This window comes from Podarcis cretensis (assembly GCF_951804945.1).
Source record: "Podarcis cretensis genome assembly, chromosome: 6".
In the NCBI taxonomy this organism is placed as follows: domain Eukaryota; kingdom Metazoa; phylum Chordata; class Lepidosauria; order Squamata; family Lacertidae; genus Podarcis; species Podarcis cretensis.
Genome location: NC_137175.1, coordinates 2972485 through 2988648, shown reverse-complemented (window position 1 = coordinate 2988648; position 16164 = coordinate 2972485). Strand labels below are relative to the sequence as shown.

The window sequence follows — 16164 nt, the reverse complement described above, 5'->3', positions numbered from 1 at the left end:
AAAATCGATGCTGGAGAGAAGGAGAAGCAGCTCCCTGGGCGAATTGATGGGTCTGGAGCTCCCCATTGATCTGCCTTCGCCGCCGCCTCTCCCCACTTTCTTCTTTCTGCGCTTTTGTGCTCTTCCGGGGAGGGGAAGATGCTGGCGAGGGAAGGGAAAGGAGGAGAAGGGAAGGACGCGCTAACCTTAACCTTTCTCCAGGCATCGGGCTCATTAGAGACGCTAATGAGAGGCCGCTCGGAGGGGGGGGGTGTCTCTAGGTGCTGAAGAGGGGAAGACGAGGCCAAGGCGGTTCGGTTCGGGTAGCTGTCTGGGAAGGAGGGTCGGTAGGTAGAGGAGTCGTGGGGGCCAGTCTGGAATCAGAACGCACGAGGGAGTTTTCAAAAACGGCGAGATTCCGCCCCTCCTCCTTCGAGCCAACGGGACCCCGGCCCGCCGGCCCCGATCCACGCGTTACCAGCCTCACAACTCCGAGCGCCGCGTCTGGCTCCCCTGCTGGCTGCGCGCAGATTCCGCGCGAGGCTACCCACCCACCCACCCGCTCCCCTCACCCGGGCCAAAACGCCAGCAAACTGTCAGGCGAGCCCTGCCCGACACGCAGCACTTTGTAGCTACTTTTCACACGCGCGCGCAAAAATCCAGCGCCCTGCTCTTGCGCGCACAAGGAGGAGAAATGCGGTGTTACTACTACAAACTCATTCACTTCGCAGCTGCCCACGTTCCAGTGAGACAGGTCACAGGAGTGCGTCTGCAAAAGGAACTCTCCAGCAACTGTTGTAACACTCGTCGGATAAGTTCCCGGGTGTGCATCCACACATGCACACACCCCTCACTCCCACCCAGTAAAGTCCTCGCAACTTCCTTCCTGGAGACGGTCCCCAGGCCGTCCTCCATTGTATCTACCCGTAGTACAGGGAACAGCCACCCACCACCAGGTCCTCCTCCCCTGCCCTCCTCCGTGTACACACAGAGCCCGAGCAACCTGTCAACAATCGCCGGGCGCGCGGCTGCTCCTCCACGAGTTCAGTTCGGCATTCACACGCCCCCTGTCCCCTTCCGCCTCCACGCGCCTCCCATCCCTCCCCCACGCCCTGCCAAGCATCGCTGAACACTCTTCTTCCACCTCTTGCCGTTGGACCCCCCCCCCACGGATTCTCCCCCCACCCCGTGCATTCCAAGCGCAGAGTGTATGCGGCCCGTTGGCTAACTCCAAACGGACACCCCCCCCCCCGTTCCTTGAGCGCGCTCCTCTCTCCGCGTCCCCACCCCGCAGCCGCGGCTTTTCTTCCTCCACTCCCCCATCCGAGGATCCCGAGGAATTCCTATAGTGGCAAGCAAACAAAAGCGCACCCCCTCCGATCAAGGACGCGCCCCTCCAGTCGCAGGCTGCTCGGCGCTCCCCTCCAATAAACTTGCCTCCGCCCCTTCCGTGCCCACACGCCCCCTCCCCACCCCCACGCGTGGCCGCCCCCTGAAAAAAGGCGCCCGGGAGTGTAAAGCGCTTTGGCTGCCGGAAAGTGAAACAAGAGAGCGAGCGCGGCGAGGACAGCCCCGCCGCCGCCGCCCCCCATCCCTCCCCGAGCGGCCACCTCTCGGGGGTCTTCCACCCGCACGCCCAATTCGCCGGCGCACACCCCGGGGTCGCCAGGGCTTTCCGGACGCTCCTCCTTGGGTACGCACACCTTCCTCTCTCTGCGCGCCCCCAGTGCCAGGCTAGCCTGGGTTCAACTCGACCACCACCCCCTCCCGGGGTGGGGGAATGGTTGGCTGGCCCCAAGACCCACAAGTTGCCCCCCTCCCCGGCCAAGACCCGCTGCTTTTGCTCGTAGCAGGGCGCACGGAGCGCGGCGCGTCCGGGGGCGCACGGCCCCCTCTCTGCCTCTCCTCCCGTTCCCTGTGGCCGGGGCGGCCCGTCTCCTGCCCGGCCCCAGCCATCGCCTACCTGCTGCGGGGCCGCTGCGGCGCCTGGGGCCCGCCGCCGGCCTGCGCCAGCCCTGGCCGAGAGAGAAGGGGGCGCTCCGGGGAAGGCTGACAGCCAGCTGCTGCCCGAGGAGGAGCGCCCCGCCGGGAGGGGAGCGGAGAGGAGAGAGGAGGGCTGGCACTGCGGAGCGCGTCACTCCCGGATCGGGGGGAGGGGGGAGCGAGAGAGAGAGAGAGAGACGGGGAAGAGAGGGCTGGGGGAGGGGGGACACAGGCAGCCTGAGCCTCCTACACGCATCCCGGGAGGGGGGGGGAGACCAGGAGGCGGAGGAGGCGGCGCACGCCCTGTCGGAGACACATAGGCGCACACACCGTGCGCGCAAGGAGGCGAAAGCCAGAGGGAGACGCTGCGTTGTGCCGCCGGAGGGTGGAGAGAAAGAAACGGGGGGAAACGCACGAGGAGAGGAGGAGGCAGAGAGGGAGGGAGGGAGGGAGGGAGGGAGAGGAGCCCGTCCATTTTCTAAAGAGCGGCCTGGACTCCTTGCCGGGAAGGATGATGGAAGGCAGGTACGAGGCATCCTGCAGGAAGGGCAGGGCGGGATGTGATGTGCCCTGCAAGGAAGAGGGGCGCTCCCAGCAGGTAATTTCACAAGGGGCGCCCGCTCAGACACACACCTGTCCGTGGCACTTTTCAGAGGACTACCCACCTTCAAGTTCTTGCTTACAGCGGTACCTCGGGTTAAGAACTTAATTCGTTCTGGAGGTCAGTTCCTAACCGGAGCACGATTTCTGTTCTCATCCTGAAGCAAAGTTCTTAACCCAAGGTACTATTTCTGGGTTAGCGGAGTCTGTAACCTGAAGCGTCTGTAACCCGAGGTACCACTGTACTTGGGAGCAAGTTCATAGGCCAGCCCAAGACAGTTTGGTGCCAGTGGCAGGAAATCCAAATGGCTTTGCTCAACAAGGGGACACAATCCACCACGCAAAGCGGACAATGACAGCTCTCATTATTTCTCATTATTTCAGCGAGAGCTTCCAGATGAATTGTGTTCCATGGGACCCGACCTTTTGCCACATGTGTGTTGAAGGTGTTTCTCTGATATGACATGTTAGGATGCGCAGTAGTTGTTTGCTTAAGGCTGCCGATAACTGCATAGGTATTTGAATGCCTAAGCTAAGGGCATGACCCCTGGCCTCTCCTGGCCTAAACTCAACACTATTTGTTTCAAATAAATTACTTTAATATTATTCAATAGGACTTGCAGCTTGCCTCCAATCAGAGGGATGAAGCCCCTTCTTTGTAAAGAAATTTGAAATTGGAGCAGTTTGAAGTGGAATTCAAAATCTGCATTAAACTGTAAAGTTGTCATTTGGTTTCCATGCCTCCCAATGTTTGGGCTGTGCTTATCGCGCCAATTTCCCCTGGGAAAACCCACTTTTTACTGCTGAATCAAAGCAAATGTCAATTGGGTGGAAAGCAACAAGGCAAACTGAAAACCTCTTAGACCCCTGCTTTCTAGGCAGGGGACAAGCAAAGCATGGACGAGCCCTTTGAACCAACAGGAAAACCAGTTTGGTTGCTGAATGTATCCAGATGCCACAGACATGAGGAGAGATGCAAACCTGTTTTGGATTGTACTGGAAGCAAATGTTAATGGAGGTGAACTCTTAACATGCAGTTCCATGTTAAGTTCATGCTTGGTGCCCCTCTGGAACTGACCAGAGGGGCACCAAACATGAACTTAAGTGGCATCCAGGAACCTAAGGTGGGATACAACTGTTGTTGAACAGATTTGGAACAGTGAGCACGGTGCTATCCAATTCAACATATATTCAAACCAACATATAACTGGACAATTGCCAAGAAAGTCCAAAGAGGAAATTTCCCCAAAATGAAGGAGCTGGTTAAAAGGATGTTGAAGGGGAAAGTGTATAGGGTTAAATTTCCCCAGAATGCTTGGGAATGCTTAAAACCACAGATAGTAAGATTACAACAGGACTATATAGCATAAATAAGGAAAAGTACCACTTAGAGACAAGAGCTTTTTCTCTAACGGTACTGGTGTTTTGGACAAACTTTTTCACTGGTGGCGCAGAAATTCAAAAGGCCCCATCCATATTGGCATTCTATCAGCTGTTGAAGATACACCAGCTGAGGCAAGCATTCCCCTGAACCTGAACTTCCTGAACAAATTGTTTTAATTGTTGTTCAGCTGCATTCTTTTTAACTGGCTTATTTAATGTATATCTTAATTATGGGTGTTTTTAATGCTTTGAGGGAATTGTTTTATCGTGTGTCTTAATGATGTATGGATTTATAATTGATTTTATACTTGTAAACTACTTAGAAGCCATTTTTGTATGTAAGCAGCAAACAAGCAAAAAAAATAACAGGATGCTGATCAGTCAAGGAAGCAATTGGAGGATATTAAAAGGGCTACTAGACACAATGGCTATGTTTTGCCTCTACTATCAGTGACAGTATGCCTCTAAATACCAGTTGTTGGGAATAATAATAATAATAATAATAATAATAATAATAATAATAATAATTTTTATTTATACCCCGCCCTCCCCAGCCAAGGCCAGGCTCAGGGCGGCTAACATGCACTAATAAAAACAAGTTGAATGAATACAACTTAAAAACAAGATTAAAATACAACATTAAAATATTGAAACATTAAAATATTAAAATGCAGCCTCATCACAGGAGGAGAAAGGAAAAAGAAAAAAGAAAGAGGGGGAGGGAATCAAATTGGCTCCAAGCCAAAGGCCAGGCGGAACAACTCTGTCTTAAAGGCCCTGCGGAAAGAAATCAGATTCTGCAGGGCCCTGGTCTCATGAGACAAAGCGTTCCACCAGGCCGGAGCCAGTGTTGAAAAGGCCCTGGCTCTGGTTGAAGCTAATCTAACTTCCTTAGGGCCCGGGACCACTAGGGTGTTGCTATTTATGGACTTTGAGGCTCTCCGTGGGGCATACAGGGAGAGGTGGCCTCGTAGGTACAAGGGTCCTAGGCCGTGAAGGGCTTTAAAGGTCAAAACCAGCACCTTAAATCTGACCCTGTACTCCACCGGGAGCCAGTGCAGCTGGAAAAGCACTGGGTGAATATGCTCCCATGGCAGAGACCATGTGAGGAGCCTCGCTGCAGTATTCTGCACCCGCTGGAGTTTCTGGGACAGCTTCAAGGGCAGCCCCGCATAGAGCGAATTACAGTAGTCAAGCCTGGAGGTGACCGTCGCATGGATCACTGTGGCCAGGGCGGGGCAAAAATGAGAAGAGTGCTATTGTGCTTAGGTCTTGCTTTTGGGCTTCCCATTGAAATCTGGTTGGTCACTGTGAGAACAGGATGCTAGACTAGATGGGCGATTGGCCTGATCCAACAGGCTCTTCTTACGTTCTTCCATTCTGTCAGGGAACTGCCATCGGAGCCAGAGGCGGAGGGAAGGCTCCAGAGCAATGCCGGAGAGGGTCCCAGCAGGGAGAGAGGCAGCCCATCTGCTGGGGAAGGAAATCAGCGTAACACCAGGGGTGAAGGGGGGCAGATGGGGGAATCGGAGAAAAGGCTCCAGGACTCCTCACCGGAGACCAGCGGGGAGAGCACGGGTCCTCCGCTGCCCACACCCTCCCTGCGCAGAAGACTTCCGCGCAGGGAGAGTAGGAGGAGACTTGGCGTCAAAGAACTTCTTTGCTGGAAGAAGTTTAAGAAACGCCCACTGACGGATTCTGCCAACGACTGAGACAGCCACGACTGCAAGGCTGTCCAGAGAGAAAGGCTTCAACCAGGCAACCTAGCCAGGAGCGGCGGCAACTTACGCACGAGCAATCCCCTTAGAACCATTACACATTCTTATGAACGTTCACTTCAGAAAACGGGAGTCTTGTTCCAGTGAGAACGAGCAGGAACACAAGCTTTGATTAAATAAATTCAAGAGATGAAAATAAAAGTAGTCAAGGAGCACATTGCTAAAAACATGAAGACCAACTACCGTACCAAAAAAATCTTTAAATATATTCAAACAGAACATTAGCTAGAGAGGCCATTGGAGCTTTAAATGGCAAAGGTGTGCTAAAGGAGGAAAAGGAGATTGCAGCTGAATGAATTATTTGCATCTGTTCTCATAGCAGTAGATATAAGAACTAAGGCAAACAGCAGTAACAAGAGACAAAATTTTAGACCTTATCAACAACTTAAAAGTGAGCAATTGACTTGGGGGAATGAGTTCTCTGCAAGGCCATACATGCATGGAAAAAGGGGAGACAGACAATTACAAGCTGAAGTAGAAGGAACCAGGGTGCAGTTGTCCACAATGTTGCTTTGGGAATATGAAGCAGAGGCAGCACTTTTGCCACCTGCTGTAGTGGTCACTAAACCCATACTGTGTTCTGCAAATACATTTGTAAATAAAATGCATTACAGCGATTAATACATATGTGTTCTCTCATCCCAAGAAAGTTAAACATTGCCTGCCACACTGCCCCTAAACCTCTCAAGGTGTGTGTGACCTTGTTTCCACATTTAGGACCCAAGAGGATCATAGCGAGTTGTGCTGGACTGAAAGAGAAAGGGTTCGGGGGGGGGTGAGGGTTGAGAGCGTGGGTCTTAGAGGACATGTGTCGAGAAAAGACTGGAGAAGCTGCCTCTGGGTGGTGGCGCTGGGATTAGGGAGAGTCTAGTTGCAGTGGATAAGTGGGTCAAATGAGGCTAAGGTGGTTCAAGAAAATAATAGCCATGGGTGGGAGGAGGACCATGAGAACTAGCAACCACATACATTCAGAGGAAGGAGGACAAACAGCCAAGGGAGACAAAGCATTATTTATCAAGTAATCCTTCATAAAATACTGGCAGAGCAGGGGTACTGGCACGTTTCCCAAAAGTGGGGGAACACATTTCAGCTGCCACTGCAGAAGCGGTAAGTCATTCCATCATCTGTCCTACTGACACTTCTTTTTTTAAATTAACCAACCTTTCTCTGTGGCCACTTGTCTTTGTGGTTCCTGTGCGGACCCCCCAGCAAAGTGACCCCCTACACTGTCACTCGGAGACATAAAAACTACTGCCGAGGCAAGAATTCAAAGTCCAATCCACCAAATTACTCATCAGCAAAACAACAGAGCCCTGCTTGGTGTGACCTAAGAGGAAATTCCTCCCCAAAAAACCTGGGTCTTAAAGGAGAAAGTGAGTAAAGGTAAAGCAGCCTGATGAACAGACAGCAAGAGCACCAATGTTGGGGAAAGACATAGAGATAGGAAAAGGCATTGGAGGCAAAGCTGCTGATGGGAAGTGAGGTCTTGAGAAAGGACAAGGGAAGGAGGTGGCATGGGCAAAGCAGTGTGGAGGTGGAGATGGGTTTATTTGAGGAACTGGATACACATCTCCCTGCCATGCATTCACTGACCTGTCATTTCCTGACAAATCTCAGCACAGGTTTTTACAAGCACCCTGCTGCTGTTGTGCATGGATGCTTACCCCCCTCTACGTAAGGAAGGCCAGGCAGTTGCCAGTACCCACAATTATACCCCTTATTTGATCAGTGCAGTTTATGGGACCAAAAGTCTTACTCTTTTGAGAATCATTGCCCTGTGCTAATGGGATCCTGGAGGACTTCTTTGTTTGTTGCTCTGTTGCATGAACTGATGCCAGGTATAAAAAGCCCAACACAGTTACATTTAAATTTGGAAGAGGAGATTTCTTAAAAAAAATGAGAGGATTAGTTAAAAGTAACTTGAAAAGAAAAGTCAGACCTGTTCTATTCTTTCAGGAAGCTTGGAGGTTAAATGAACCTAGTTGAATAAATAAAATATATAACACAGGTTAGAAAGGCTACAAACAAGCCGACAAGGATGCCAGTGTGGTTATATAGCACAGACAAGGAAGCTGTAAAATCCAAGAAGGCTTCCTTTAAAAAGCAGAAGTCTTGCCCAAATGAGGAAAACAAAATGAATAATGGCTGAGCTTCCTTCACCTAACAGCCAAGCGCAAAAAGAAGTAGAAGGCCAAATTTCTGAAATATATTATATGTATTACATAGATCAATAAAAAAACAGTATAACAATTTGAATATATCTGTAGCAGGAAACCATTCAATGACAAAGGAGTGGAAGTGGGTGGGGAGATTTTAAAGATCATCAAATGAATTCTTCAGTCAGCCTATTTATGCCATTTTAAAAAAATAATTCTTTGTTTTACATCCTAATTTTTCTGGTGCTTTCACATTGATTTTGGTTGTTTATGGTATTGAGGGAGGGGCTGTTTTATGCAGCTGTTTTAGTTCTACACTGTTTTGGTAGAACACTGCTAAAAAGTGGTACATAAATTCCATGTCAGTCTTCCCTGTAGAAGCTGTTGCAGAACTCACACCTGAACTACTGTTTTAAGGGAGGATATAACTATGACCATGATTGAGCTGATCTGCTAAGTAGACAGGCTGTACTTGATGTCCGCACCCCCCCCCCCCGGCCAGGCTCTCCCCCTGCAACTTTTCCATTGTCAATGCAAGCAAGCAGAAGGTCTCCAGTGATCAACCTAGAACAAGAATCTTGCAGTTACACATAATACTTCTACTCAATGCAAAGAGTCACAACACGCCATCACAGGTGCTGACACCATATCTTCCCCCTTGATGGTGAACTGCTACAAAGCTCCTACTCTCAGTTCCACTAACTGTGTACGGTATGTGTATATATCTGTGCCTATCCAGATGCAGATCTAGATATAATATGTTTGGTAATAACATTTGTTCAGCCCGATTTTTCCAATTTCTGCAGTGCAAAGGTTCTGCAAAAGTTAATCAAGAGCAAAGGGCAGTGGAGAAAAAAACCAAAAATATAAACAATTATATAGTAGCTTCCTTTTGCAAACATGATTAAGGGAGGCCCTGGTGGTCATTACAAGAGATCTTGGGTTCCCAAGAGAGTGATTGACTCACAAAATGAGTCTGTGCTAGTCACTTGATGTCTTTGTGCCTCTGGAAAAAAGTTAATAGATACATAGCGGAATATGTTAGGCTTCACATTGCCAACCAGATGTCCCAAGTAATGAACTTTAGAAATGTAAACCTTGCATAAGACCAGTTAGGAGGGGAAAACATACCCCATATTTTAGGGAATGCCTTTTCACATGCAAACTTCTTCCTACATTTCTGTCTTCCAAAGTAGCCCTGCTTATAGAAAAAGGCTCTGCTTCAGATACATTGGACTACAGTGGTGCCCCGCAAGATGAATGCCTCGCAAGATGAAAAACCCGGTAGACGAAAGGGTTTTCCGTTTTGGAGGCGCTTTGCAAAACGAATTTCCTATGGGCTTGCTTCGCAAGACGAAAATGGCTTGCGAGTTTTTCCGACTTTTTCTAAGCCGCTAAGCCGCTTATCTGCTTATCCGCTAAGCCGCTAAAAGCCGCTAATAGCGCTAATCCGCTAAGCCGTCAATGGGCTTGCTTCCCAAGACGAAAAAAACGCTAGACGAAGAGACTCACGGAACGGATTCTTTTCGTCTTGCGAGGCACCACTGTACTAACTGAGGCTTAAAAAGTGGCTAAGAGAAGCAAGGCCCTTGTGGAATTTGCTACCTAGGGAAGCCCACCCATACTCCTACAAAAGACTGATAAAAACTGCAACACCTAGTCAATTAGTTAGCTACACTGATTAAAATATTCTGATTGACTAAAAAGTGTCCCCCATTAACTGGGCGACAAATGTGAAAAGGATCTAGGAGTCTTGGGTTGACCACAAACTTGACATGAGCCAACAGTGTGACGCGGCAGCTAAAAAAGCCAATGCAATTCTGGGCTGCATCAATAGGAGTATAGCATCTAGATCAAGGGAAGTAATAGTGCCACTGTATTCTGCTCTGGTCAGACCTCACCTGGAGTACTGTGTCCTGTTCTGGGCACCACAGTTCAAGAAGGACACTGACAAACTGGAACGTGTCCAGAGGAGGGCAACCAAAATGGTCAAAGGCCTGGAAACGATGCCTTATGAGGAACGGCTAAGGGAGCTGGGCATGTTTAGCCTGGAGAAGAGGAGGTTAAGGGGTGATATGATAGCCATGTTCAAATCTATAAAAGGATGTCACATAGAGGAGGGAGAAAGGTTGTTTTCTGCTGCTCCAGAGAAGCGGACACGGAGCAATGGATCCAAACTACAAGAAAGAAGATTCCACCTAAACATTAGGAAGAACTTCCTGACAGTAAGAGCTGTTTGACAGTGGAATTTGCTGCCAAGGAGTGTGGTGGAGTCTCGTTCTTTGGAGGTCTTTAAGCAGAGGCTTGACAACCATATGTCAGGAGTGCTCTGATGGTGTTTCCTGCTTGGCAGGGGGTTGGACTCGATGGCCCTTGTGGTCTCTTCCAACTCTTCTATGATTCTATGAAATGTTAACTTTTTAATAACCATTTTAATGCAATGATCTGGATGACAGTTTCCATTGCAGAAGAGAGGGAGTCCCTCTTCTAAAATGATACTGCCGAGTACTAGAGTACCATCTACACTCTTGAAGATGGTTCAGAGATTGCAGCTGGTGCATAACACAGCAGTCACAGTGTCTTGGTGGACACGATGGACCTGAAATTACATAACATCTATTCTCAGACACTTGCATTGGCTGCCTACTTGCTACTGAGCACAATTTAAGGTTTTGGTTCTGACATACAAAGCCCTGGACGGTTTGGAGCCATCACCGCAAGGAGTGCCACTCCCAATGTTGTCCATTCGCACAACTTGAGATCTCATTTGCACATTCATGGACATTTAGGCAGCAATCATATACTCATTTACTTGGGGCTTACTTCTGAGTAGACATGTATAGGACTGCACTACCAAACGGTCAACTAAGACATAACATGCTTATTTTCCTCAAGCCTCTGGGTGGAAAACTGGATGCTGATTCATTGTTCTGGAATTTAGCTGTCGCTAAATGGCCTTATTGTTGTTTACTTTTGTTATTTAAATTAATAGTTTAATTTTTAATGTGTCTTCAGGTGTCTTGAGGGGGGCTTCCATATGTGAAAAGCAGGATGTGAATCAAATAAACAGTCCTTTTTTAAAAAAAAAAACCTTATTGTAGGAAGATCATGATATTATGTAGGGGGAATGGGAGTTCATGTTTTGTGTCCCAGCAATGACGACTGTTTTCATCTGTGTTCTCTGCAGCCCCAACACACAGATGGGACCAGGAAATGTTTAGCATGAATAGCAGATTCAAGACCCGCAGGCCACCCAGCTACCTTTAGCCTTTCAGGAATGGGAAGAGGAGAGATGAGCACAGGGCAGAAATCCTCCCCAGCACAAAGCAATGTTCAGCTCCCACTCACTTCACTAGCTTTCTATAATATCCAGTCTTGCTACTCCCACCACCCTGCCCTCATGCCTTTGGTTTGAAGAAAAATGCCTCTTGAAGATATTCTCTAAATTTGGCGCCTGCACCAGGTGTGACCGCCTGCTCCATTCCTGACACACCTCAAATTCCAACGGAAGTCAGGGGAGAGTTTGGGATATGCAAGAGAGGAAGGGCTGGTCCTGCCATGGCAACTCTGTCTCTTAAAATAGCTCTAATGGGTCTTGCAAATCCATAGCAACCAGCACGAAGCCTAAGAGGGACATGTGGTATCTGAGTTCCAACGGCAGCTACCGCCGTGTTCTACGCTGACAAAATGACCTCCACTTGGGCTGCTGCCCAGGAAGGTTTCAAAAATGTTCCAGTACTCCCTTTAACTTTGGTTGCCAGACCCCACACCAAAACAAGGCTGGGGGCTTTATATCACAAGCAGGTAGTTCAGATCTGATTTTGCTGTGCCCACAACTGTCCACACATTTCCTTTTAGAATCACAGAATCATAGAGTTGGAAGAGACCACAAGGGCCATCGAGTCCAACCCCCTGCCAAGCAGGAAACACCATCAGAGCACTCCTGACATATGGTTGTCAAGCCTCTGCTTAAAGACCTCCAAAGAAGGAGACTCCACCACACTCCTTGGCAGCAAATTCCACTGTCAAACAGCTCTTACTGTCAGGAAGTTCTTCCTAATGTTTAGGTGGAATCTTCTTTCTTGTAGTTTGGAACCATTGCTCCGTGTCCGCTTCTCTGGAGCAGCAGAAAACAACCTTTCTCCCTCCTCTATGTGACATCCTTTTATATATTTGAACATGGCTATCATATCACCCCTTAACCTCCTCTTCTCCAGGCTAAACATGCCCAGCTCCCTTAGCCATTCCTCATAAGGCATCGTTTCCAGGCCTTTGACCATTTTGGTTGCCCTCCTCTGGACACGTTCCAGTTTGTCCGTGTCCTTCTTGAACTGTGGTGCCCAGAACTGGACACAGTACTCCAGGTGAGGTCTGACCAGAGCAGACTTCTGGACTTGGATATGTTGTTTAATAATCTTGTTGTATATAGTATTGAAATATGGGTTTTGTACATTATTGTATTATTGTTTTGCTATGTTATGATGAAATGGTTTTTGTAGTGTTTGCTTGAAATGCATCCCTGTCTCTTTGTTGTGAGCTACTTTGGGCATGCACAAAGCTATTTTGATACCTGTGATTGTGAATTTTCCCCCAAGGTCGTATGCAAAAGCATAATGAAAACATGTGCCCTTTGCAAGACAGGTAGGTATCAATTTCAACCTGATTTTGTTTTGCTTTGTTCTTAGCACGGATGTCCTGCACAAGAGTAATATTCAGCTCTGGCAAACTACTCTTTGCAGGATCGGGGGTGGTGGCAATATCCCAAACATTTAGGAATGCTCCACAGGCCACCATAAGAGTTAAAACTTCAACCATGCATTCCCCACCACCACCCAAAAAAATACAGCAGCAATAAAATACCAAATTATGATAATGAGGTCTTGCACAAGACATACGTACTAAAAATTAAAAGAGAAAAGTCCAACATATGCACCACAATTACGATCTCCAGCATAATCACGCCCAACTGAGTGTATGGGGATCTTCAGAGAACTTTTCCAAAGTAGGCATGCATTCAGCATGCAGTGATAAATGAAAATGGGTATTTGGGGGCTAACACAAAGAAAGCAGCTAGGTGGTGCTCAGGTATGGAGCAAACAGAAACAGAGGTGTTGCAATAGAGACCACACAGTGAAACATCACGACACCATGTGACAAACTTCCCACCACACCCCCTCAGTGACTGAAGATGTATAATGGGGTATTTTTATGTGTTGGATTTCTGTGGTAAAGGGAAATTAAGATTAAATGTCTCAGGCAAAGAAATCAAGGTGCATATCGCAAGAGACTGGCTTGGCAGGACAATACCTTCAACACCACAGGTGCAATATTTCAGTCGGACACTGAACATGAGCCTAATAAATATTATTCTTTGTTTATGCTCGTGCAGTTGTAGGAATATATGACTCTTCAGGTCCCACTAGTACTGTATTCTTTTTTCAACAGTGGCAGTCAGCTATCTCTGGGAAGCCCACATCAGAGTAGGAAGGTCATGGTACCCTCCCCATTTTTTGTCCCACTCTGTCTTGAGCGCAACAGTCATTAGGAGAGGGGAAGGTTTGCCCCACTTCGCTCCTGGGGGAAAGAAAAAGATGCTGCAAAGAGGATCTGATGATCAGGACACAGCTGCAGAATGGGAATCTTTAGAAAACGTCTCAGGCACAGCAGCCCCTCAGGCAGAAGCCACAAGTTTCAGAGCCTCCAACACAAACACCACTTGGACAGGTTACCAAGTGCAGATTACGAGAAACGACAACGCTACAAACATTTGGTTGAATCTCAGGTCAAAGCGATTGTGAGGGATTAGTCCATTTTAACAGATTACCCCCCTGACACTTCCTGCTCTCTTCATCCTAAACAAAATGATCCTTTCTTTGCCTGGCTTGGCTTGCTCTGTGTTTCAAAAATAAGGCGAATGTCCTCTCTCTTCCTACAAGCAAATATGAAGCCTCATGGAAAGTGAAGAACCAGATTCCTTCAAAAACCTACACTGAACATCCTTGCCAGTCCCCATCAGGCAAAAAACCAAAAGCTTGCCCATGTCCTGTTTGCTTTCAGTCATTGCGGACAGATCCATCAAATTAAAAAACTGGGACACGCTCTACAGCATGTTTTCAGATACAACAAATTCTAGTTAAAGAAAACAACCTCTTTCTCATCCCCTTCAAACACACACACATACATACAATCCAACACACCCAAATCATAAATTTGTTAGTCTTTAAGGCACTGCAAGATTCTGCAGTTCCCTTGCAGTGAACACAACTATTTTCTCACTATTGGGAGAAGAGCAACTGGGTAGACAAATCACAGAAAAATAAAGGGTTTGGAGCTCTTCCCCTCCATTGGTCCTCTGCTCCAATCAGAGAACCGATCATCACTTGGCAGTTTTGGCCCTGACCTGCTTCAAATTTGACTAAATTACACTTCAGTTTAAAACCTTTCCTTCCCTTTCTTCTTCTCAGGTAGCACAGCTAAAATTTGTTCTATTCCTCAGCCAAAGCTGCACCCCTCACTTCAGCACTTTAGGACTTTCATACTTAGCTTTAGACTAGGTTTAAACACAGGCTTAGCAGCTACAGCAGAGCTGAGAAAATAGACAAAATAGTCAAGACACGTATGTTATCCAGACTTTCTACTCCACAGAGAGATGGGACTAACAGTACGATCCTATAAATGACAACTCAGAGGCTATTGTGCTCAATAGGGCTTTCTTCAAGGCAAGTGGGTTGCAGTATTGGTCTGCAGAAGAAGAACATTCAGCCCTCCAACTGCCAACTAATTCAGCTTCAGTCTGTTAACCTAATGTATTTTCTAAAATTATTTTCCAGCTTCGTTGGACCACCGTACGTCTTTCCTTATTTCTGTGCTCAGCCTTACATGCAGGAATTCCACTAGACAGAGATTCAGATTCCTGCTCACTTTCATGTTGCCCAAGTAAAAAACAACAACCTCCGTTTGCTTCTCTTCTTGGTGGAGCCCAAGATCTTTGGCACAAAGCACAGTTCTAACCTGTTTAGCTGGCAAGAGTGTCTTCCATTTACCAATTTAAGGCTAGGCTTAAAACAGAATGCCTTCACCCAGAGACCCCTCACTGGCCTCCTCCCTGGTTTTATTTATTCATTATATCCAGCCTGGAAGAGAGTTCTGTGTCATTCAAAAAGATGATGCACTGCTTTGTGAAACAGAGTTTGGTCCTGACAAAGGCAGCATTTAAAAACCACTGTACGCTTTACCCTGTACGCCTGCTAGATTAAGACTGATTTGATAAATTATGAAGAAAGAAGCTCACCTGCTCTTGGGAATTCATGACACGCAACTTCATCTGCTTCAGGTAGGTGGAGGTGAGAGGCATGTTGTAGTCAATGATGCCAGAGACCAGAGAGGAAGGAGGTTCATTTTCTGTAAATAAATAGAAAGGAGGAGGGGAGTCATTTGGAAGTTAAAAGGCAAAACTACATCTGTCCACCTTTTCCCCAAACTAAGGCCCAAACAAGACCCAGTGAGTGCACACATTTCCTGCTTCTATATAAAAGGAATGGAAGTGGGTTGGTTAGGTCTATTTGTTGCAATGAAAGGTGCACAAGGGGAGAAGAATGCGTCCAAGCCTAATGAGTAACTGTAGAGAGTATATGCTCAGGAATCAAGAGTGGACTTTAGGAGCAGAAGTGGGCTCAGCTGTGCAATACCAGCATCTCTGACTGGTAGGGAGTATGAAGTTTCTGGATTGGCCAGGCTCATTATAGACAACAGGAGTCTGATCTTCCTTCCTTGTACTTTATGCCTGATGCTCTTCAGACCATGCCTGCCGGGTCTGATGGGAGTTGTAGTTCAGCAACACCTGGAGGGCCAAAGGTTACCTATTCCCAACGGAGAGGATTAAGTTTTGCGTCTACCTGCAATTCCATGGGGTTTTCCCCCCCCAATAGATTCATGTAACTAGAGTTGGCCCATGTCCTTTGTGAAAGTTGATCAAGTATAATCTAATCCATCTCTCCTTCATAGGTGACGAGGCTGCTTCCATCACCACCCTCTCCCTGCACAGAGAGAATGAAGCTTTGGAACAAAAGGGTCATTTGTTTTCCCTGCCCCTCCTGGCAAAGTGGCAAAAGGCTTGCATATGAAGGATTAAAGAAAAAAGAAAAAAGTTTGGCTTGTGTAGATTATTTTTAAGGGCACCTCTTGTGAAGAAACAACAAAAGAGTCTTCTGGCACCTAGGCTCTTCGTTGTTTTTGCTGCAACAGGCTAACATGGTTACCCTTCAGGATATTGTGGAACAGGCGCT

At 47.6% G+C, this 16164-nt stretch overlaps 1 protein-coding gene across 6 annotated transcripts in view; it reads right to left on the bottom strand.

The window, feature by feature from the left end:
- Positions 1–16164, bottom strand: part of NOL4L (nucleolar protein 4 like) — a gene marked incomplete at its 5' end in the record, with an annotated part of 138528 nt that overhangs the window by 55950 nt on the left and 66414 nt on the right. For 3 of the 6 annotated variants that reach the window (XM_079979201.1, XM_079979202.1, XM_079979203.1), the window contains one exon: positions 15171–15280. In XM_079979201.1, coding sequence (XP_079835327.1) covers positions 15171–15280 — 110 coding nt within the window. Of the gene's footprint in view, positions 1–185; positions 409–982; positions 1075–1942; positions 2096–15170; positions 15281–16164 lie in introns of those variants that run through there. The other 3 variants (XM_079979206.1, XM_079979205.1, XM_079979204.1) reach the window with 3 other exon arrangements.